This window comes from Furipterus horrens, unplaced genomic scaffold (assembly GCF_987537825.1).
Source record: "Furipterus horrens unplaced genomic scaffold, mFurHor1.1.pri manual_scaffold_13, whole genome shotgun sequence".
NCBI classification, from domain to species: domain Eukaryota; kingdom Metazoa; phylum Chordata; class Mammalia; order Chiroptera; family Furipteridae; genus Furipterus; species Furipterus horrens.
The window spans coordinates 31,087,835-31,110,021 of NW_028327183.1; the positions used below are offsets into that span (position 1 = coordinate 31,087,835).

A 22,187-nucleotide genomic window follows, 5' to 3' on the forward strand; every position below is an offset into this window, starting at 1 on the left:
CTTTCCTTGAGCCCAGAGAAAAAAATTGTAAGGCCACCACCTGAACTGAATTTCAGAGGGACCTGTCCCTCCAAGGACAAACAGGACATGTGAACCATCTCAGCTGTGACAGAGCACTAGCAGGAGGTGGCCACCATGTAAGCAGGTAGAAGAGATTGGCCAAGATGGACACATTCCCATAGTCTGAGTGTGGGCCAGACATCATCAGCCTGGAGCCCCAGACACAAGGGGATTGTGCCCTCATTCCCAAGCTCTCTTTCACGGGCAGAAGACTGGCAAGAGCCTTCACAGGTGGTGCAGGTATGGGCTGGCTTGCCCTGGGGGTCAGGCAGGAAACTCTGTGCCTTTCCTTGGAGCCTTTACTCAATCCAAGACAAAAGCCCTTAAGCTGTTGGGGGAGGAACAAGACTGCTCCTGCTCCCAGAGCCCAAGCAAAGTCCCCAAGTGGCTGGGAATGAGGCAGAAGCAACGCTTTCCTGCCTCTGGGGGTGAGGTAGGAAGTCCTCCCGGCACAAGGCCATGGGCAAAGATACCGTGCTTTGGGGGAAGGTAAAAGCAGAACCCCTCTAGTCCTGAGGAAGGGGTCCACCTGAGTTGAGGATCCTGCACCAGCACAAAGTGGAGGTCAGCTGCTGCTGGGGGATGAAGGGCAGGGATGCCGAGAAAGCCCTTGCCAAAGGCTTTGTGCATGGGCCTAAGGCTGGACCAGAAGGAGGGAGAATCCCCCTCCCCAAGTCCATCACCAGGCAACAAGTAACAGCTGTCTCCTGAGATGGTGGTGGTGGTGGCGGGGGGTGGGGGTGGGGGGTTGAAGGGTTAACAGAGTAGGGAGATCCCCTTCCACACCACAGTCACATAAGCTGCCAAAAGCTGAGTGTGAAGCAAGACCATTGAGAACCTTCCTACACTCCAGGCCCCACTTAGGGCTCAAGGTACCCACAGCTCTTTGCTGGAGAAACCGGAAGCCTGTGGTACATGGAAGGTAACCACAGTAACAACAAAACCCAAACTCAGGTCAACCCTTGACTGAAGCAACTTGAGGACCTAGAGTGGCAGCATGCCCATTTCCAGGCATAACACTCTTTTCCCCAGTCTCTATATTTTCTAAACATGATTTCTAACATTCAGTCAAAAATTGTAAAGCATACCCTAAGAAAAAAGGAGAATAAAAAACTTGTCAAGGTAACCATCAGAACCAGACTCAAAACCAACCCAGATGCTGGAATTAACTATCAGACAAGGATTTAAAAATAACTATGATTAACATAATAAAAGATTTAGTAAAAACAAAACAACAACATGTATGAACAAAGGGAATTTCAGCAGAGATGGGAAGTTGATTAAAAGACATGTCAAATGAACAAATGAGGGAGAAAAAAAAAACAAGTAAGAAAAAACAATAACAAGAAAACCATGGTATCAGATGAAGAATTCAGCACATTCAACAGGCTCATCAGCAGCCTGGGCTGAGCTGAGGAGTAACATCAATAAACTGCAAAAGAAATCATTCAAACTGAAACAGAGTGGAACGAGTAAGAAAAACAATGAGCATCCGAAAGCTGTGGAGAATATCAAAGGTCCAAGTAAATGTAACTGAAGTCCAGGAGAAGTGCAAAGGAGAGGGGCAGAAGAAATATCTGAAGAGATAATGGACAAGCATTTTCCAAAATTACTGAAAAGATAGCAAACCAGACACCCAAGAATGCCCGAGAGCCCGAAGCTGGGTGAGTGTGAGCCACTGCAGATACCCAGACAAAAGACCACCGTAAGGTCAGAGTTCCCGCCAGCATCAGGGAATCCAGAGAAATTTTCGTTTTTTTTCTCTAACAAAATGAGAGGATGGGCACAAAGGAGAGGAATATTAGTGTTCTAAATGCTACAGAGGAAAGGTGAACTCCAGGGAGGGTCAGTAATCCTAGAGGGCACGGCACTGTGGTATTCTTCTGTGCCTTAGAGGCCAACAGGATGGGCAGAATCAAACCACCTCCTGTGTCCAAGGTTTTAACCCAGGATCCATCAATGGGATTTTCTCTTATAGGAGTAGTCAAACCTCGGTCCTGAAATGCCTTGGTTCTTGAACAATTCAGTTCGCGGCCAACCTGTTCATGGAAAGATGGTCTTGGGTGTCTAACAAAATTTCAGGTCTCGATTCTCTACCTGATTAACCCTCTCAGGCAACAAAGGAGATTCTGTTTTTGAACAAATTGCTTCTCAGTTTTCTGGAACAAGTTAAATTGGAGAACTGAGGTTCCAATGTATAGCTTTGATTTTATAATGAAAATGTCAGACTCACTTTGGAGACACTTCAGATACATGTAGGTAAGTACGTATGTATTCATGTACACATGTATGTGTATGTAAAGAGGTGTTTATTTAGTAGTGGAAGCTTTTGTTCTGATACTTGTTGAATCAATTTTTAAATGAACAGGAAGATCCAATGTGTGAAACAAGTAAAGGTGAGACTAGGTAAAGCCTCTCCCTCAGCCTCTGCTGAAGAGGAACCAAATCCACCAAACACCCTCAGTCATCTGTGCAGTTGCATCTTCTGCCTCATCTCGTTCTCCACAACCGGAAGGAGGACAGATCGTGGCATCGAAGACCACGTGTTTATTGCTACACACCGCTAGACGCAGCCCTCGGACGTCCTGTGCGCGGGCACGGGTTCCAGGCACCGCACACACTATGCTAGCAGAGGGAAGCCGCCCACTGAAATTACTCTGCAGTACCACCACCACAGGGGGATGAGAGCCTTCTCGTTTTTAAAAGAGCCCTTAATCACCTTACCTTTGAAATAAATTCAGTCACTTCAGAGGAAGATTTGGTTACGGATGTTATTGAAGAGTCAGACCACAAGACCTTAAAAACAAACAAACAAACAAATCTTAAAAATAGACACCACATATGTATCCACAGCATGCTTGTCCAGCTATTCTTGCTGGCACAGGTGCCGTGCACACAACAGGCCCTAGGGTACCGTGCACCTTGTGAACGGAGCATCTACATATCCCCTAACTTGTTACAGAAAGAGCATTCACTCAGGCCCAAAGCTCAACTTCGTGTTTTGTGCAGTTATTTAAACAGCACCAATTTACTCAAGCATGAAGTCTAAGGCTTGCTCCTCAAAGTTCTAGCCAGTCAGACAGTTACGACGTGGGATGCCCATATACATCATCCTCGAGTGGACCTTCTCTTCTTAGCTCAGTGTACATAACTTTGGATGCAAATCAAAGTTACCAGAAATCAGCTCATGCATCCACATAGTAAGTGCTTATATGAGCCCCTGCCCTCAGGAATCTCACAGAACTGGGGGCCCCATGGGAGTAAATCCATGACAACAGGCCAGGGCACCAATACTAAATAGCAGAGAAAATCTTCCAAGGTGGAAGAGCGGAGGAAGAATTTGGAAAGAAAACTTCGGAAGGAGGGCTTTCTGGAAAAAGTTCTACGATGCCTGGTATGCCAAAGACCTGACATACAAATGTCTGTTTTCCTTGCCTGCATGTATGACAATGGGTGGTTTTATTTCATTTCTTTATGAATGTCAGTCTCCCCAAATGGACTAAACTCCCTAGGGTAGAGGGCTGGGTCTTTTTCTCCAGTTTCCTCTCAGCGAATCTCACAATAGTTCCACCTAAGGTGCTAAGTGAACACAAGCGCAGGGGAGACAGCCCCTGTGAGCATCATCAGAGGGCTTTTCTGCATGAGAAAAGCATGAGCTGTGCTCAGATGGGCAAGCAGGAAGTCTGCTAAAGGGATGAGACAAAGGGGACAGAACGCAAGGAGATGCAGGAAGAGCCCAGAACAAGAAAGGTTCAACCATGAAATGGAAACTTGACCCTAAAATCCAAAAGAAGCCATTGGATGATTTCAAGTCAGGAAATGAAAGGACCAAATATATTTTACTGCCAAAAAGAAAGCACTGTATTTACACTGATTTAGAGCAAACAGCCTGGAGATATCAAGAGCATCTGCTCCCCTCACCTGCCCTCACCATGGATGCTGAGGGTCTCCTTTGGCGTGGAAGGACTGCCATCTCCCCTTCTGTCTGCTGAAATCCACAGAAGTTCCTTTCTATTTCAGTAGCTGTCACACCACACAAAAATTACTATGGCATTTGTTTCACTGAGATCCCATTAAATACAAGCGAACTAAGGAAAAGCGCCATCTTCTTCATCTTTGAATTCCCAGCACCTACAGGAATCACCCACAAGGCAAGCACCGGCATTCTTTGAACAAACTTGCCTTGCCATCTTAAATCTGTCTACACAAAAATGAAAACACCCAAACTGTTTTTGTCTAAAATAACCAATCTTACGATAACATTAAAACGAAGTTTGGTGGTGGGAGGTGGGGGACAAGCTGCTACCCACATAAAATACAAGTAACATCTGATTGAAAGTGAAAACTCTCTAGTCATTAGATGTTTGACTCAAAGCACTGTTGGCATCTTCTGTGATGTGGAAAACTTTTCTTTTCCTTATGGTAATAATCTGTTCCTAATTTGAATCTCTTCTCTCTTTCCTTCCACATTCACATCCCATGAATAAATCCTAACCCAACTAAAACATGAAGTCCAACACCCAAACAGTACGGGTAGCATGGACAGACCATTTTATGTTGAATTGAGAATCTGCATCCCCAACAATTATGTACTTCAAATAAGTACAACTATCCTAGGTTGTCTGCTACTGATATGTTTTTCTTTTACTTCCAAATAGAGTTGATATTTCAAGAGAAGGCAGACAGGAAGCCAAGGCCTGGAAACAAGAGCTCACTTCCAGGCTTGAGTTCAGCACCACTGTGCTCTGCAGATGATGCAGGATTATTTCACCCTCACATCCTCTGCCTCGTATGCCAGCCCATTCTCCTGCACTGGATGAAGGGACAGGCCGCAGATGGGCATGGATATGAGGGCATGTCATGCCACATGCTAGAGATGCATGCCCTGTCAAATCCCAAGGTGGCATAAACTGTAATCAACCCCTTTATGTACCAAGAAAACATGTTGCCAATCAAGTTATGGCACAGTATTTTCCTACCACTTAAAGAGCTATGTGGCCTTACTGTGGCAGATCTAACACAGCATACACAAAAAGCAAAATATGCACGAAATAGATACATACTTAGGATCTCTTCACACTTAGAATAATTCTGACTCACTTTTCACCTCAATTGTGTTTTTCCACATGGCATCACACTCCAAAGCATATGGAGTGACATTTTCTTCACCCTACACAGGAATCTGCCCAGCCAGAAGCCCCTTTGCACTGCTCATGCCACACCTGAAGGTGAGTGGGAGACTCAGTGCCACCACACCTACCACCAGGCCTCTGAGAATCCCAAACCAACTACGAAGACAGGCAAAGCAGTCACACAGAACAAGGCAGCCTGGAGGAAGCACAGACCATGCATGGAGAAGAAAACTTTTAAAAAAGTAAAACTATCATTAATATTCTCAGTGAACTAAGAAAGCATAACCAAGAACAAGATGCTATGGAAAAAGAGTTGTCACAAAAAAAGTGTTCTTTGAAATTAAAAATAGGATAGCAAAAGTGAAATGAATTCAATTGAAAAGATGAAAGATGTGGTAATCTTCCATAAAGTAGATCAAAAAAGAAAAAAAATCAAAACAAAAGGAAGTAAGAGGGAAAGACCAACCAACAAACCTAAGGATCATTCTTGAGGCCCAACATGCAGATAGGTAACAGAGCTCCAAAACAAGAAAACAGAAAAATTTAGCAAAGGAAATCAAAAGACTGATTCAAGAAAAAGTCCCCAAATTAATGGATGTGAGTTTTAAAGGGCCCACTGAATCTCAGCACATGACGACTCCAGACCTGCACCCAAACACGTCTCTGAGAAATGTGCAAATACTTGGGACTAAGAAAATCCTGAAAACTACTAGAGTCTGCAAAAGAGGTCATAGTGCAGGATCAGGAACCAAAACAGACTTCTGATTCCCAACAGCAACACTGCAAGATGGTCAATAAGCAGTGCTTTCAAAGTCCTAAGGAGAAAGATGCCCAATTTAAAACTGTATTCTCAACGTCAGAGTGAACAGATAAAGGCACTTCCAGACATGAAAAGTCTCAAAAACTGTACCTCTCAAATACCCTTCCTAAGGAGTGACCAGATTAACTACTAAACCAAAACCTGAGACAAAAGATGACTAAGATTCAAGAACATGGGACCAGAGCTGGGAGGGAGGGGAGGAAGGGACCTCCAGGTGATGATGAAAAGGGACCCTATGATGAGAACTGTGGGTGGGGCTGAGGAACGGGAGTCCAGGTTGGAGCAGAGCTACAGCTCCAAAGATGAAACCAATGGGATACCAGACACGTCTCAAACAGGGGAGTTGCAGACACCTTGGGGAAGCCTTTTTGTAAGTACTTGTCCCTGAGCAAAACAAACAAACAAACAAAAAGAGACACTCAACTCCAGGAAAAACATAATGCAGGAATGAAAGAGCACTAAGCATACACCATATGGCTCCAGTATCAACCGCCTTCACAGTCACACTAATGATGACACAGCCACTGAGGCATGTACCAAGTTCCCTGTGACTCCTGGCAATGCATGCAGAATTACTGAGCTCTTGAAACTGTGTGTGTGTGTATCTGATGAGAACAACTAAATTTAAAAAATAGTCACTGAGATTCACCCTTTGCTCACAGTGACAAAATAGAACAGTTTAAATTGTTTACCAATGAAAAATTAAATTTTAAAGAAAACATATAGCACTAAAACAATGTCTCAGTTTTGAAGGAAGAATGACATAAAAAGAATGCTTTTTAATTCACAGTGTTCTATAGTTCCTTTTAAGTCAATAAAGCTCTACAATGTAGTAGGTGTTTCAAGGGTTTGGGTAGTCTTTTGGCATTATTTTCCTCCCTTTCCTTCATGTGTAATAGGTAAAGAAAACTTTTTTAAAAAGTTTTTTAGTTATTCTAGTTTCTCAATAGAAAATCTGGAAAAGCTGGCAACATTCAGACATTTCACATAAACCTAGTTACATACTAATTTGTCACTTGCTTCCTATATAATGATTTGGTTTCCTCAGTAACTAGTAACTAGCAATTATAACTTCAGCAAAAACAAAACCATCTCCATAAAAAAAAAAAAAAAAACCAGGAAACTCCAACTCCTATCTGTAGTAATTTGGGTATCTTGAAATCATCTTGATCTGGGATTAAGTCTTCCTTCCTATAAAAAGAGTAACTTTTAGCTTGTATCCTGGAAAACAATGATACACAAAAATTAAGACTAGAGCTAAACAAGGTTGAGAAAATTAGTGGGTCAGAGTCATTAATTTCTCCCTGAATAAGGGAAGGCTTTCAGAAAAAAAATTTCATTGAGTCTTTCCATATTGTTAGCAACAAACTGTCACATCTCATTGAGGTTGGTAAGCACTCCTAATAAGATTTTTTTTTGTTTGTTCTGGTCACAGTATAATAGCTATTTATTTCCATATAGAAAGGACAACCTACGTAAAGAACTCTTTAATCTTGATTAAACTGATCTTGATTAGTTAGGGTTCTATAGACAAAAGGCAGGTAGTTTTTAAAAAAAGTTTTATTATAACTGACATTGAACTGCACATACGAAGTCTGTCAGGAAAATGTCCAACCATGGTTAATATAACAAGAACAGTTTGCGCCACATCGATATAACCTGGCAGCCCAGGATAGTGGACTGGAATGCGCATGTGTGAACAATGACTACTTCACTGTACTAGTCAGTGGGGGCAGCAGACGCCATTGAGTGAGCATGTGTACTGTGTGGCCGTCACATTCAAAATGACTGAGCAAGTAGAGCAACTATACTGCATCAAATTTTGTGTTAAGCTTGAACATTCCTCCACGAAAACTATTTGGATGATTCAGAAGGTCGCAGCTATGGGCAAGCGGTGACTGGCAGCTTCATCACAATAAAGTGCCCACTCATGCATCATGTTTCATGCAGAGATTTTTGGTGAAACATCAAATCACCCAAGTGACTCAGCTCCCCTTACAGCCCAGATTTGGTGCCCTGCCCTGTGGCTTCTATCTTTTCCCAAAACTAAAATCACCTTTGAAAGGGAAGATATTTCAGTCTGTCAATGAGATTCAGCAAAATACAACAGGGTAGCTGATGGCAACTGGGAGAATTGTGTGAGGTTCCAAGTTCCCTATTTTGAACGGGACTGAAGTATCATTGTCCTATGTACAATGTTTCTTGTATCTTCTTCAATAAATGTCTCAACATTTTTCATAGTACATAGCTGGATACTTTCTGGACAGACCATGTATTTCAAGGGCACAATTTGATGTTTCAACATACGTATATACCCATGATGAAACTATCACTCCAATCAATATAATGAATATGTCCTTCACCCCCAAAATTTCCTCCTGCCCCTCCCCAGAAAGCCCTGATCTGCTGTCACTGTAGATTGTGCAAATGCACCCTTTTTATATACTTTTTTTGGTTGGGGGGAGGGGAGGTGGTTTCTTTCACACAACATAATCGAGTTGCATTCATATTAGTGACTAGCAATATTTCACTCCTTTTTATTTTTAGTGCTCCACTGTATGAATATGATACAATAGTTTATCTATTCTCCGGTGGAGGGATATTTGGGGTGTCACGAATAAGGCTGTTATGAACATTCATTATACATCTTTGTATGAACATTTGCTTTCATTTCCTTTGGATAAATACCTAGGAGTGGCATTGATGAGTCATATTTTAGGAATACGTTTAATTTTTAAAAAAACTATAAAAGTTTTTCCAAAGCATTTGTACCATTTTGCATTCCCACCAGCAGTGTAGGAGAATTCCAGTTCTTCTGCATACCTGCCAACACTTGGTGTGGTGAGCCTTTAATTTTGGCCATTCTAACAGGCCTCTAATATTATCTCACTGTGGTTTTAATTGGTATTTTCCTAACGACTAACGATGTTAAACATCTGTTCATGTGTGCTCTTTACCTTCCATGCATCTTCCTTCGTGAAGTATCTGTTCAAATCTTTGGCACATTTTTTACTGAGTTGTTTTCTTATTGAGTTTGAGAGTTCTTTATGTATTTTGAATACAAGTAATTTATCAGATATGTAATTTGTAATTATTTTCTCCTAATCTATGCCTTGCCTATTCATTTTCTTAACAGTGCCTTTTGAAGAGCAAGTTTTAAATTTTGATGAAATCTAATATATTTATTTTATATCTTATGGATATTTTTGGTACTGTATCCAAAAAACTTTGCCTCATTTAAGTCACCAAGTTTTCTCCTATGCTTTCTTCTAGAAATTTTGTAGCTTTAGGTTCTACATTTAGGTCTATAATCAATTTTAAGTTAATTCTGTATAAGAGGTGAGATTTGGTCAAGGTTCATTTTTTTGTGTATGGATATCTTTTCCAAAACTACTGAAAAAAAAAAAATCCTTTCTTTATTGAATTGCCTTTATACCTTTGTCAACAATCAATGGACTGTTTACACTGGAGTCTAATTCTGGACTGTTTGTTCTGATTAATGCCTCTACCCTTTCACCAACACCACGGTGTCAGGGTTCCTATAGTGTCACAGCAAGTCTTAAAACCAGGGAGTGGGAGTCTTCCAACTTTTTCTTTTCCAAATTGTTTTGACTACTCTATAGTTATTTCTATATAAGCTTTAGAATCAACTTAATTTCTGAAACAGAAAAATCCTATTGGGACTTATTTTTGAGGGGAGTCATTAAAACGACGGAAAGTTTGAAGTTACGTTGTCGTCTCCTTGTAGGATCTGATAACGGCTAGTGAGAGTGACTGCAGTGAAACACCAGGAGCTACAAAACCATAAGGTGGTTCCACTTTTCCTACATGTGAATAATACATATCTGTATCCTATAAGCAGCTGCTCATGTAAGAGTAGAGGACTACAGCTCACCAGCACACAAGCACAAAGTTTAAGCAGTGCAAATTAACAGTGTGTTTTGTAAATAAGATAATTTTTTAAAATGTTGATTATATCTTTCCTTTGTGCCTTGAATACCATCCAACAAATGAACTTTGGACTGTAAATTCCTTCGAGTACGTCAAGTTCGTGCCTCAAAACAATCGCTAGTTGGACTGCTCGGTAGTGAAAGATTATCACATTCCTAAACACAAGAATACTTTTAAAACCAGTTATCACATCAGGAAAGGTCAGCTTTTCAGACACTTCAGCTTAACCTTTGGGGTAAAACATCCTCAACTGAACATCTAACCCTGTCCAATAGTCCCTGGCCGAGTGCAGCCACCTCAGAGCTGTGACTGGCTGGAAGGCCATCAGCTCCAAGCTCCTTTCAGAGCCACCCAGCTTGCATTCAGAGGACTCAGGGCACGGGTCCCCATTCCTGCGCCAGTCTGCTGCTGCCTCTTTCTCCTGATCATAATCCCCTCCTCCTCCAAGAGGCTGTGAGCAGCCAAGTGTGTATTTTGCCAAAGCTCATTTTTTAGCAAGTAGCTGCAGGCAATTGTGTTGTATGCAGTTTCCACATCTCACACCGCATAAGCCCAATTCCCCGACACAAGTAACAGAACTGAAGATGGGGGCAAATCAAAGCCCAGATGATCAAACTGTGAGTGGGACCAACCACCCCAGATATGCTCCATGCTTAGCAGTCCCCCTAATGGGTAGTCCCTGTGGAGGCAGATGGTGATCGTCAAGAACCCCTAAAGGAATACCTGATGGGGCAAAAGGCAGAGAGTTGGAGGGAAGAGACAACATGTCCAGGGTCAGGGGACTTGCTGGTCTCCCAATGCCTACTAGGCCTGGTGGAGGCTGGATTCTGAGGTTCTTTGGGTGCTAAGACTCGAATGCTAGTCACAAGCTTTAACAACCTAAGTCTTTCCCATACATTTTGAAAAGACATTTATAGCTTAGTAACTGATTCTCATAATGCGGTACCTCACAAATCAAAGGAAGATTTTATCCCTTCAGTGGAAAAAGTATTTAAAGTATTTTGACACAGCTACACTCTTTGAAAAACTAGTAAACTGCACAGAGCACACAAACCAGATACTAACTAGTAAACTGCACTCAGTATACATACCAGATACTAAGCAGAAGCTTTTATTTCTGAGAACATTCCCCCATAATGTAGGAAGCAGATTTTCCACATCAGTCAGTATTCAGGTGTGTGATCAGAGGAGAACCTCACACAACATGATGGGCAAGTAAGAGAAATTCATTTCCCAACCACTTCCACAGCTAAGTGGGCCCAAGAAACTAAGTCATGATCAACAAAGCATAAGAAGTGTCTAGTAGCTGCTTTTAGGAATGTTCCTTAAAAGAAAGATAAAACCCTTCCCCTTCCCTTCATCCTGTATCTTGCTATGGGGAATGAAAATGTGAGGACAAGAGCCCTAGCTGCCATCTTGGGCTATGAGATTAAGGTTCACCTCCTAGGGACATCCAAGCAGTCAACTGGAAGGAGCCTGGACTCTAAGAATTTTAGAGAAGCATTACTGCCATACCAGCACCAATCCGCCTGTGTGGTCTCTAATCCTAATATACAGTATCTCAATTTTCACGATTCTCCACTTCCAGCGAATTTAGGTAACCAACTACCAGCAGTTGAGCATGTCAGTCTCGAGAACATTCACCCCACAGACCAAGAAGCTTTTGTCATCAAGTGGGTACAGAAGAACAGCTTTTGTTTGCAGGCTTTACTGTTTCCAGACTTTGTGCTGAGTGCTCTGAAGGGGCTGTCTCCTTTGATACTCCCCAAACCCCCTCCTCCTTTACTGACTGGAGGTGTTAGGGCACAGAAATTCAGCATTATCCTCAGTCACATGGCCAACAGGGATAGAACTGGACTGTTAACTCCAGGCTCTTCTAGAGCCTGGGCCCCTCCCCCTCGTGAAGGCTGCTGAGGTTAGGGAGTGAGCACCCGGTAGACCAGAAGCCCAACAAGCCCCATCCTGGAGGTGGCCCACCCATAAGCTGAGTCCCAGCTTTCTCTCCCACAGCACTGACAGTGCTTTGCAAAAAGGCCCATCTTTTATTTAGGCAAATAAAAGTATCAATTCATGGTAAATGTTTCCTTCCTATCCCTTAGAGGAGAAAAGGGAAAAAAAAAACTGAGCATCTTACCTCAAAGGAACATTCAACATTTCTTTCATTTTTTTTGTGTGATAATCCCTTCAGGTCTATCTTTTCAACACTCACTGTAAAAGTAAAAAAACAAAAACAAAAACACACACACACACAAAAAAACAAACAAACAAAATTATAAAAATGAAATAAAACCTTGAGGTACATATTATTTTATTTAGCATTTGATATTTTAGCAATTTTCAAAATAAGGCTTTCAACACCCAATGCTGCTCAGTCTCTTCTGCGGTGTGTTCACCTGGAATGAGAAACTCAAGAGGAAGGCAAAAAGCTGTCAGGCTGAGGAATGGAGGGTGAATTCAAAAGTAAAGCAAGAAAAATAGGCAAAAAATAAATACAAATTATAGAAAAGGAAGAGAACAGTGCTTGGAAAGAGAACGTAAGTTTTTTTGAATGCATGAGAGTATGAACACCAATTATAATGAAGATTAGTTATGATCTGTTCCAATTTCTGAAAAACTAATGCTCAACATTTTCTACTGTTACTGTTTTAGACAGAGCTGCCCCAAAACCTCTTATTGAATTTTCTTGCCAATAGAGCATGGTCTCACCCTTCTCTGACAGGGCAAGGCTGGAGGGGACCAGGGCAGCAGGAACAGAAGAAACAGTGAAGGTTCCTAATGCCGCCTCTGAAGAACACACTGAGGAGACCGGCTGTACAGACAATGACAACAAAGACAAACCACCATTAAGCGAGAGTTCTAAAGTCATTAGTCTCTTCATACTGTTCGTCTCAGATATGTGAGAGCATTTTTTTCCTGCTCAAAAATAAAATGATACATTAGACACACCTTCCTCCATTAATTTTTACTATTTCTAGCAGACATATGACTGTTCTATGAGGATTTCTACAGATCTTTCAACCTAATATGAAATAACATAACTTATCACTACTTATAATTCCTGCAGATCCCCAATCTCCTGGTCTGCCACACCAGTGTTTCCCAAAGTATTCTCCAAGGAACACCAGTGGTGTAAGACGTTCAGAGCCACCCCTGAAACCTTCATGGTCAAAATGTTTGGAGGAAAAATCTGAAAAACTCCTCCTTGTAGACTGTCTATGTACATCAGTAAATTAAAGGCTCTGAGAAGCCATGCAACAAATAAATCTTTTTGTTAACAATTCCCCAGTTATTTTTGGCCATAGAACTCTTTCTTCCTTAATGTGTATGAACATCCCAGAGAAAACAAACTGCTCTGTGTAACATCCTTTGGGGAAGGTTCTCACCCTACACTACCCAATACTGTAGCCACGAACCACATGTGACCATTTAAATTTGTATTAATTTCAACTGAATAAATTTAAAATCTGATTCTTCACTTGGATTAACCACATTCTAAGTGGTCAACAGCTTCGTGTGGCTGGTGGCTACTGTACCTTAAAGCACAGACACAGAACATTCAGTCATCAGAGAGTTCTAGGGGACGGTGCTCTTCTAGGCCAGGGGCTAGCCAACTGCAGGCTGCCCTCTGCCTGCTGGTGTAAATGGTTTTATTGGCACACAGCCACACCATTTGCTTACATATCGTCAATGGCTGCTTTCCACCCCCAAAAGCCGAGCCGCTGTATGCCATCCAAAGCCAAAAATATTTACTATCTGGATCTTAGTAGAAAAAAATTTGCCAAGTTCTGCTCTAAACCAACAATTGTTCATTCATCAACATGTCTTCTGAAGTTCCGGCTGTGGGTCAGGTTTTATTCTAGGGGCTGGGAACACAGCAGTGAACAAGACAGGTGGGTTCTCGTACTTGCACAGGTTGCATCCTGAAGGGGAAAAGACCCTTCCTTCACTTGCTAAATTATTCTCTCGTAAATCTCCCTAATTTTGTAAAGTTGCATCAGGGTTGATATGCACCTTGGGAAATACTAGAACTCATTGGGTTTAGAGTATTTTAAGTTTAAAATAGCACCTTACAGGAAGGAATTACTCTAAAAAATAAGAATGTTTGTTTCATTCCTGGCAAAACAAAACACTACAGTTAGAGGTTGTACACCTTATTTTCACTCAAACTACTCACTGTTCCTGTTTGACTTCCTGTCAGATTGTCAGCAAATAAACAGCTTTTATGTTTTCCCAACCAGTATTTAAAAAAGTTTACCCACAATAACATCACTTTAATCCAGATCTTTAATTTTTTTAAATAGAGTATATAAAGTCAATGAATACAGGAAAGTGTAGTCAGCATTTTCTCTGGCCACATAACACCAACGTGTACCTAAATATCCCAGAACTGAAGAATATTAGGATTTATGGGGAGGGGGGAGGGGAATAACAACCACCAAAAAAATCATCTGGACTGAAAGCAGGAAGTGATTCATATCAGGATAGGAAAATGTGAAAAGTAGATGAACATTATTCATCTCTTTTCAAATAAAAGAGGTATTTGAACTCCAGGACTAAAATGTTAGTGAGAACTCTTCAAAATCATCAGACCAACTGACATGGTGCTTTGTGTCAGCCCTGTGAGTACAAGGAGCTGCTGCACTGATTTAGCTACCTGGACAGCTCTGGATCAAATGAACGGTTTTAAAGTTCTGTTAAGTTTACTCCCAGTGAAATTCTCTCCATGTTGCCGTCCCTGAAAACAACACCTGCCATTATACAGGGCTCTGAAAATGGGAGAAGGGGGAGCCTGCTGGAATGGAGGCAGGAGGGCATCTACTGAATGATTTTCTGTAGCAGATTATCAATAGTGACAATGGCTAATGTGAAGGGGGGCGGTTATGAGATATTTAATTAGGCTTCAAAGATGTTTAAGCACATTCTCAATTTTGGAGCTATATTAAAGACAATTATAAAAACAAAACCATGAAAAAAACTTATAATATCAACTGAAAAATTATAAATTGTAGGTGAAACATGATTATAGTTGTTTAAAATGTAAAAGAAAAACAATAAAAACAAATCATCAAAAATAGCAGTAAATGGCTCAGTTGGTTGAGCACTGCCCCGCAAAGCAAACGGTCACCGGTTGGATTCCTTGTCCGGGCCATGCCGGGGTTGTAGGCCATTTCCAGGTTGGGGCGTGTGGGAGGCAACTGACTAATGTTATCTCACACATCGATGCTTCTCTCCCTCTTTTTCTCCCTCCTTTCCCTTCTCTCTAAAAATAAGTAAATAAAAAAAAATCTTAAAAGAAAAGCAATGATAGGAATAACTGTGATTGCTGGTGAAATTATAGGTAGCTTTTCCCCCAAATTTCTAAAATGTGGTTTAATTTTAAAGTGTATATCTATATACATACAACTATCTACTTATAATCCATTCAAAGTCAACTCAGTCTTGCAGACTCTATTGTCTAAAAGTCCCACTACTTTCTGGAGTATAAGCAATCCATTATCTGAAGGGACAGAACAGAGTGAAAGATGACTGTGAAGACAGGATTTGCATCAACCTGAAAGACTCAAAGACTGAAAGGGTCCACTTCTATCTGGCCGGAGACAAGCCAGTCATGGCCCAGAATAGCACTCTAAAAGGCAGTCTAGGAAGGACAGGAGCATCCATCTGGGGAGAGACTTGGGAAAGGAGGAGAAAGGGGGCTGGGGTCTAGACTGTGTATAAGCACTTCTCTGTAGGACAGATGGGGCTGAGACTAGACCATGCGGAGATAAGAAAGAAAAGGATGGTGTACTTTTTTCTTTTAAAATTTTGTTCAAACTTTTCTTCTTCATTCAAGATGCACATTAGAAATTCTCAAATCTTATAAGTTAGATAACATAGCCTTTAATAAAATGTGTAATTGCCTTAAGCTATTTTTATAATTGAATCAATAATTAATTTGAAAAACCAATACACTGATGTAACTAAAATAAGAGGGAGAGAAATTTTTAGAGAGAGAAAAAGTACAAATCTGCCCTGATAAAGGCCCAGGCCAGCTCTGAAAGGCCCGAAGCAGGGCCAGGCAGCTGCACAGGGATGGAGGCTAGCAACGTCACAAAGGACTTAGGATGAGGGCGAGCAGGAGGCCACACCGCCAGCAGATGCCAAGGCCAGGACCAGGACACACATTCTCTTCATTTCAGCCCTGGGGGCTCCTGGATAACACTGCCACAGCCCAAGGACCACTTTTGCTACTAAGCATCTTTAAGTGATTTGTAAGAGCCAATTGTCATGTCAGTACTTAGAAGACACCTATTGATAATGGCTTTAATATGTTTCAAGAATGAACCACTCTTTTGAAACATTTTCCCTTTCTAAAGTCTTCTAGAAAAAACTGGGTGGTTGGTAGTTCTCTGCCATATGTTTTTTATTTGATTTTGCAGTACCTTTATTAAATAGTTTAATTCTATATGTTCAATAAGAAACCACTTCAAAAATTACCAAAACTACACTAAAATAAATCATAGTACAGAAGATATTATTATGATTGAGGAAAAAGATGAAAAAATTAATTTTCTAGTACAAACACCTCATTATCCTAAGTTCTGTCCAGTAGAACTCAAGTCTTCATACTTCAAATAAAGAAACTAAATCAGAATACTTAAGATGCTCCCTGCTTTAAAATTTTATTAGTGAAATCCAGTTTTCATTTAAAAGTTAAAAAACTGTATTCTTAAAAGTCACAGCTAAATAATGTTTCTAAAATACCAACTTAGTCTCTTACTTTCATTTACTTGCCTGTGTTAATGGTGGTAATTTTTAGAAGCATTGCTTCTTTCAACTGTCATTAAAATGTGAACATTCACTACTACACTGATTAAGTTGATCCTTCTTTTCTACATCTTTTTAGGATATATATCATGTTATATTTAAAAACTCTATCATATATTTGTTCTTTGTATTTTTCTTTTTATCATCTGGCTACCTTGCATTATTTGATTTACTAGGTTCTCCAGAAATAGAGATGGGAACAAAAGTAGTGCATAACTGAGAAAACACAAAGCTGATACAAGATATTTCTAAAGTAGCAAACACAGAAAATGAATACACATTCTCCATTTGAGTGGTTAAAATTACAGAGTTCAAAGTAGTAATGCTTGAACTAGGCCTCAAAGGGAAGGGCCCATTTGGGCAGAGCCATACGGAGACCCAGGCCCAGGTATGACAGCACATGGTATTTGAATAAGTTTAGTCACAGCAGGAGCCATGACATGAAGAGAGTGGTGACAGAAGAGCAAAGAGGAGAGGGCAGTCACAAGAAGGCAAGAGCACAGACAGGGCCAGCCTACCAACCTCACAACAGGCACATAAACTTGGGCCTCCCTGCAGGTCAAGGTAAACCCATGGGCTCTGCAGTCAGATGGGCTCAGTCTGAAACATGACACTTCCCAGCTCAGTGACCTTGGGCAGTTATTTAATCCATGAACAAAAGGAATAATGGTTCTTACTTTGTGGGATTGTGGTATCAACTAGGTGATCACATGCAAACTGCAGGGTCGCACTGGGTGGTGGTTAGTGCTGCATGACATCAGTTGCTGCCATCAGTGCTTCTGACAGACTTCCTATGCAGGGGACCATGATCCAAAATGCTGGACAGGTCCCTGCTCAGGAAATGGGCTACAGAAGTGAACCCACAGATGGCAGATCAGATGGAGGCCTGAACCACTAGGACAGGGGTCCAGCAACAATGAGAAGATGCCGTGATGGCTTTACTGGGTCAGACATTCCAGGACTGTGAGGGCTGAGACACCTCAAGAGGGAGAGAGAACTGTTATGGATTTCCAGGTTTTGCCCCAAAGCACCTGAATGTTGGTGTCAATCACAAATGCTGGAAACCCACCTTAGGGGGTGGCAATGACCAGGTACCAGTGAACCATCTAGACGGAATAGTCAATGACTGGCAGGTTCACAGGAATTTGAGGTCCTGGAGAAGGGTCTCAGCTGGACTCAGACCTGAAGTCATCAGCATATCGACAGTGGCTTCAACACAGGCTCAGAGAAGACTGCTCAGACATGTTAAGTGGGAGACCAAGAAGGAGCCTGGAGAGCACTGATGTTTGAGGAGCAGAAGAAGAAGGAATTGCAAAGGAAACAAAAGTGAACAGAAAGGCAGGAGGAAAACTAGGCCAGAGTGTTGTCAGGAGACCCATGGAGCATGCCACACCAATGTCTATGTGTGTCGAATGTTTCACAATTTAAAAAATGAAAAAAAACCAAGGGAGGAAAAAGTCTGGAGTGGGGTGATCACAAATGCCAGGTCAAGAGCCAATTTGTCAGCAAGGAGTCATTTGTGACCTTCCATGAGAGCAGCTTCAGAGAGGAGGATGCTGAAGTCAGGGGTCATGGAGAACCTGTTCTTCCAGGAACTAGGCTGTGGACTGTGGGCATGCAACACACATAATCATACATGACAACTATGGCAGGTCAGGAGAACTATTCCAATGGTTAACAACTTACTTGGAAATGCATAAAAAACATGCAATGTCTTGATGGATGGAGAGATGGGCAGATAAAGGAGAGGCAAATAAAGTAAAATGAAATTGTGAAATCTATGTGGCAGCTAGTCACTGTAAAATTCTTTGAACTTTATTATATGTTTGAACGTCTTCATAATAAAATGTTGAATAAAGAGCCAATAGAGCAATTAAAATTATGAAGGCTTCTCAATTACAAATGCATATTAGAATCCCTAATACAACCCAAGGAAAATAATATACTACTTGTATATTAGAATTTAGGCTTTATTGTAATTCTTATCTTATTAGAATTCATGTTCTGGTTCCCTGGGTTGGGTTTTGTTTTACCAAAAGCACACGACTTTTGGGTTTAGTCTTTATCTTTCTTCATGATAATGCTGCATGATAAACAAACAACCTTATCAACACACAACAAAAAGCATTTCTTTAGGTTAAAAAAATACCAGTTTTAACCTACAATATGCTAAATATCTATAGATATAACCTACATAAACAAAAGCTTTTGGAATTGATTTTTAAGAAGTCAAAGGGGTCCTGAGATCAAAAACTTTCAGAACTTCTGGTAAATGATCTGCAGTTTAAGTTCAATGAAACTTAACTTTACAGTTATCACAAAAGGATAATTTTTTAAAATAACTACTCAAAGTCTAGAGAACGAAGTTATAGGACTTCTTTCACTTAGAATATTATTAAAAGTAATTTCTACACCAGCTTGTAACAATCTCCCTAAGTTTTAATAATAATAAATGCCAGTGGCAAGGTGTGGGAAGACTTGGAGCTCTCCCAGAGTGTGTACAATAGCCCTGTACAGCATTCCTGAGTAACTCAAGGCCCCAAAGGAATACATAATCGGTTACTTGTTGCTGAAACCAGATGTGGGCAACTACTACACTGTTCTCTCTATGCCATTACTTGAAAATCTTCACAATAAACGTATAGAAAAAAAGGGTAATGCTTTCACTTTTTAATGTGTCCCTTTAAGCATTGTCACCTTGATTTTTGTTTTCTGTTCTCTTCAGTCTAACGTAAGTGTTTAAGAGCATTAGCTCTGGGTTGGAATCCCAGTTTACCCTGGGAATGTTACTTATCTGTCATTCAGTTCTTCCTTCTGTAAAATGGAGTAATAATCTCTCAGTGGAATTGTTGAGAGAATTAAATAGGTATAACTGAGCCCCTACAAGCTCTTCGGAAGATGATGTGCGTTAGTCTAGGTAATAAGCTTGGAACATGACCTGCCCAGAACAGTCAGCGTTTCAGACTATCTTCACTGCTATTCCCTGAGCTTATACACAAAAGAAATGGAAGTCTGAACTCTTTTTAAGTTAAACTGTATCACTGAAGACTTCCAAATAAGCAGAGAAAAACAAAAACAGAAGTTGGTTACAGAAAAGACAATGAGAAAACTTCATAATAATACTTAAGAGTGACTGTAGACTGCCAGAAGAACGATAACATAGGCCCAATAGAATAGTATGGGAAGTGCGACTAACAAAACCAAGTTAACTTGCTTGCCAGTTTCTGGATAGGAGAAACTACTATTACCTATGACCACTAAATGTAGAATATTATAGATAATTAATGATGTTTTGGCACAGGTGATGCTAAAGCTGGCTTACCATCTCTCTGGGCACCAACATACACAGACATGAGAATGACAGAGGTAACAGCCACATAGTCTGCACTTATATTTTAAAAAAGGAGTGAGGGGTTCTTGATAATTATGTCTCAAGGAAAAAACACTGTGTGAAGAAAAGGCCAGCCCTTCAGATCAGGCAAATGCAGGGCACAGGTTCTATGCTGGAATGGCCTGGAGACAAAGGGCACCACATCCCATCAGAGGCCCCGCTCCCTGGATGACACACAGAAGGAAAAAGGACAAGAGCAGCACTGGGGGGGAGTGGGGGGAGTGCCTATGACTGACTGACAACTACCCATTCTGGGAGCTGAGGCCCTGCTGTGTCCCAAGAATGACGCTCCCTGGAGCGGAGTATATGTAACAGGCTGACTGTGCTCCCAGGGCTGCTACAAGCGTTTACCGTTTTAGCACCATAACATGGTTACATATATATAACACAGGAGCAGGCATTAGAAGACAGAGATATTCACCATAGGACCCAAGTCAGGGACAGGTGGCTCGCTATGACTGTCAAAATGGGGCTTTATTTTAAAAACAAAGCGTTTACTAGGCATCTCTGAGGTACAGAGCACTGTGCCTGAGACAGGAGGGAGACAGAACAGAAAACACAAAATAAGCAGGCATGGCTCCCACATTGGCATAGGTTCAGCTCTAGAAGAGACACAAACAAAAAGGGGAAGGAATGAAGGCCACTTGAGTGGGGGAGGGGGTGCCCTGGGCCCTCATGATGACCATCCGAGTCAGGGGCACCCTGGCCCTTCTGACAACTCTGCAGACTCGGGGTTCACTGTCAAGCCATCTAGTCCTACACATCACCTTCATTCGTTTGGAAAGTCCCCCACACCTCCACTCAGCTCACCAACTGACTCTGCGACTGTCCAGCTGGCTGCAAAAGTCAAGCAGATGAGAACCAAGGAACTCTCACAGCTTCCTCTGAAACATGCCCTCCATCAAGTCCAGAGCTGCGCTGCCTAATATGGCAACTGTGGTCCACACCGAGCTACTGCAATTACGATTGCAATGGGAAAAAAGTTCAGGTCCTTGGTTGCAAAAGCCATGTTTCAAAAGTGCTCAAAAGGCACATGTGGCTGGGGGCGACCAAGTCAGTGCAGACACAGACCATTCCAACACCACAGGAAGTTCTTTAGGATAGTGCTGCTCTAGAATTTAGGCTTATTTTGGAGTGGGATGGGGAGAAGGGCATAACAACTTTCTTTTTATCTCTCTTAATAAATATCAATATTTGAGATTTTTTACAGCCAAGATACATATTCATGTACTACTTACAGAATTAAGAAAATTAAGAAATTACTTAGTACGACAAGCGCTGATGAAAGATCTGAAAGCACTTAACCAAAAATCATCGCAAGATCTCCCCTCCTACACTCTCATACAAGTCCTTCACTTCAACCCTGTAGGTGGACAGACTCACCTTTCGAGTGTTTTCCTACAGTCCTCTTGGGCAGTGACTCCTCAGTGGAATGTGACGTATGTAGTGCATTCTCCAAACTATTACTGACACTGGTGACAGGGGTCTCAGTTCTTGGAGTGACCTAATGGGACAAAAATATAATCATCTTATTTTCTTCCCTTTGGCTCATATGGAATGATTTTCATGGTTATTTTAAAGTCATTTGTTTATTAATAGTTTCAAATATTTCTATAAAACATGACTTACTTGTGTAATAAGCACTTCCTGTGAAAGACAAAAGTCTCACCAATCTACTATTCACCAATGAAATTTTAAAACAACCCAGAGAACTTTAAGCAAACATGGGACTTTATGTCTTGTGTGCATGGTTCACTTGACTGGATAAAACTATGTCAGCCAAGCTGTCATGAATTATAACCTATTAATTTTATAGGTGGACTTAATGCTGTCCTCCTACAAATTTTGAATAAATCATTAAATGCTCTAAAACAACAGTAAAGAACGGAATACACCTGGATCTAGTTGAGAATACATTTTACAAAAGCATATTCTGAAATTATATTACAACTCCATTTCTAGCAATTCATCAAACCAAGGACGTAGATGTGAAGGAGGTGTGAGAAGCGAGGATGCTCACCGCAGC

At 41.2% G+C, this 22,187-nt stretch overlaps 1 protein-coding gene across 1 annotated transcript in view; it reads right to left on the reverse strand.

The window, feature by feature from the left end:
• The window catches only part of ZCCHC14 (zinc finger CCHC-type containing 14), a 58,405-nt gene that overhangs the window by 13,463 nt on the left and 22,755 nt on the right, over positions 1 to 22,187 (reverse strand). Inside the window, exons 2-4 of the mRNA XM_090260122.1 lie at positions 21,545 to 21,665; positions 12,098 to 12,171; positions 2,785 to 2,856 (exon numbers count right to left, since the gene is read on the reverse strand). Of these exons, the coding sequence (XP_090116248.1) occupies positions 2,785 to 2,856; positions 12,098 to 12,171; positions 21,545 to 21,665 (267 nt within the window). The remainder of the gene's footprint in view (positions 1 to 2,784; positions 2,857 to 12,097; positions 12,172 to 21,544; positions 21,666 to 22,187) is intronic.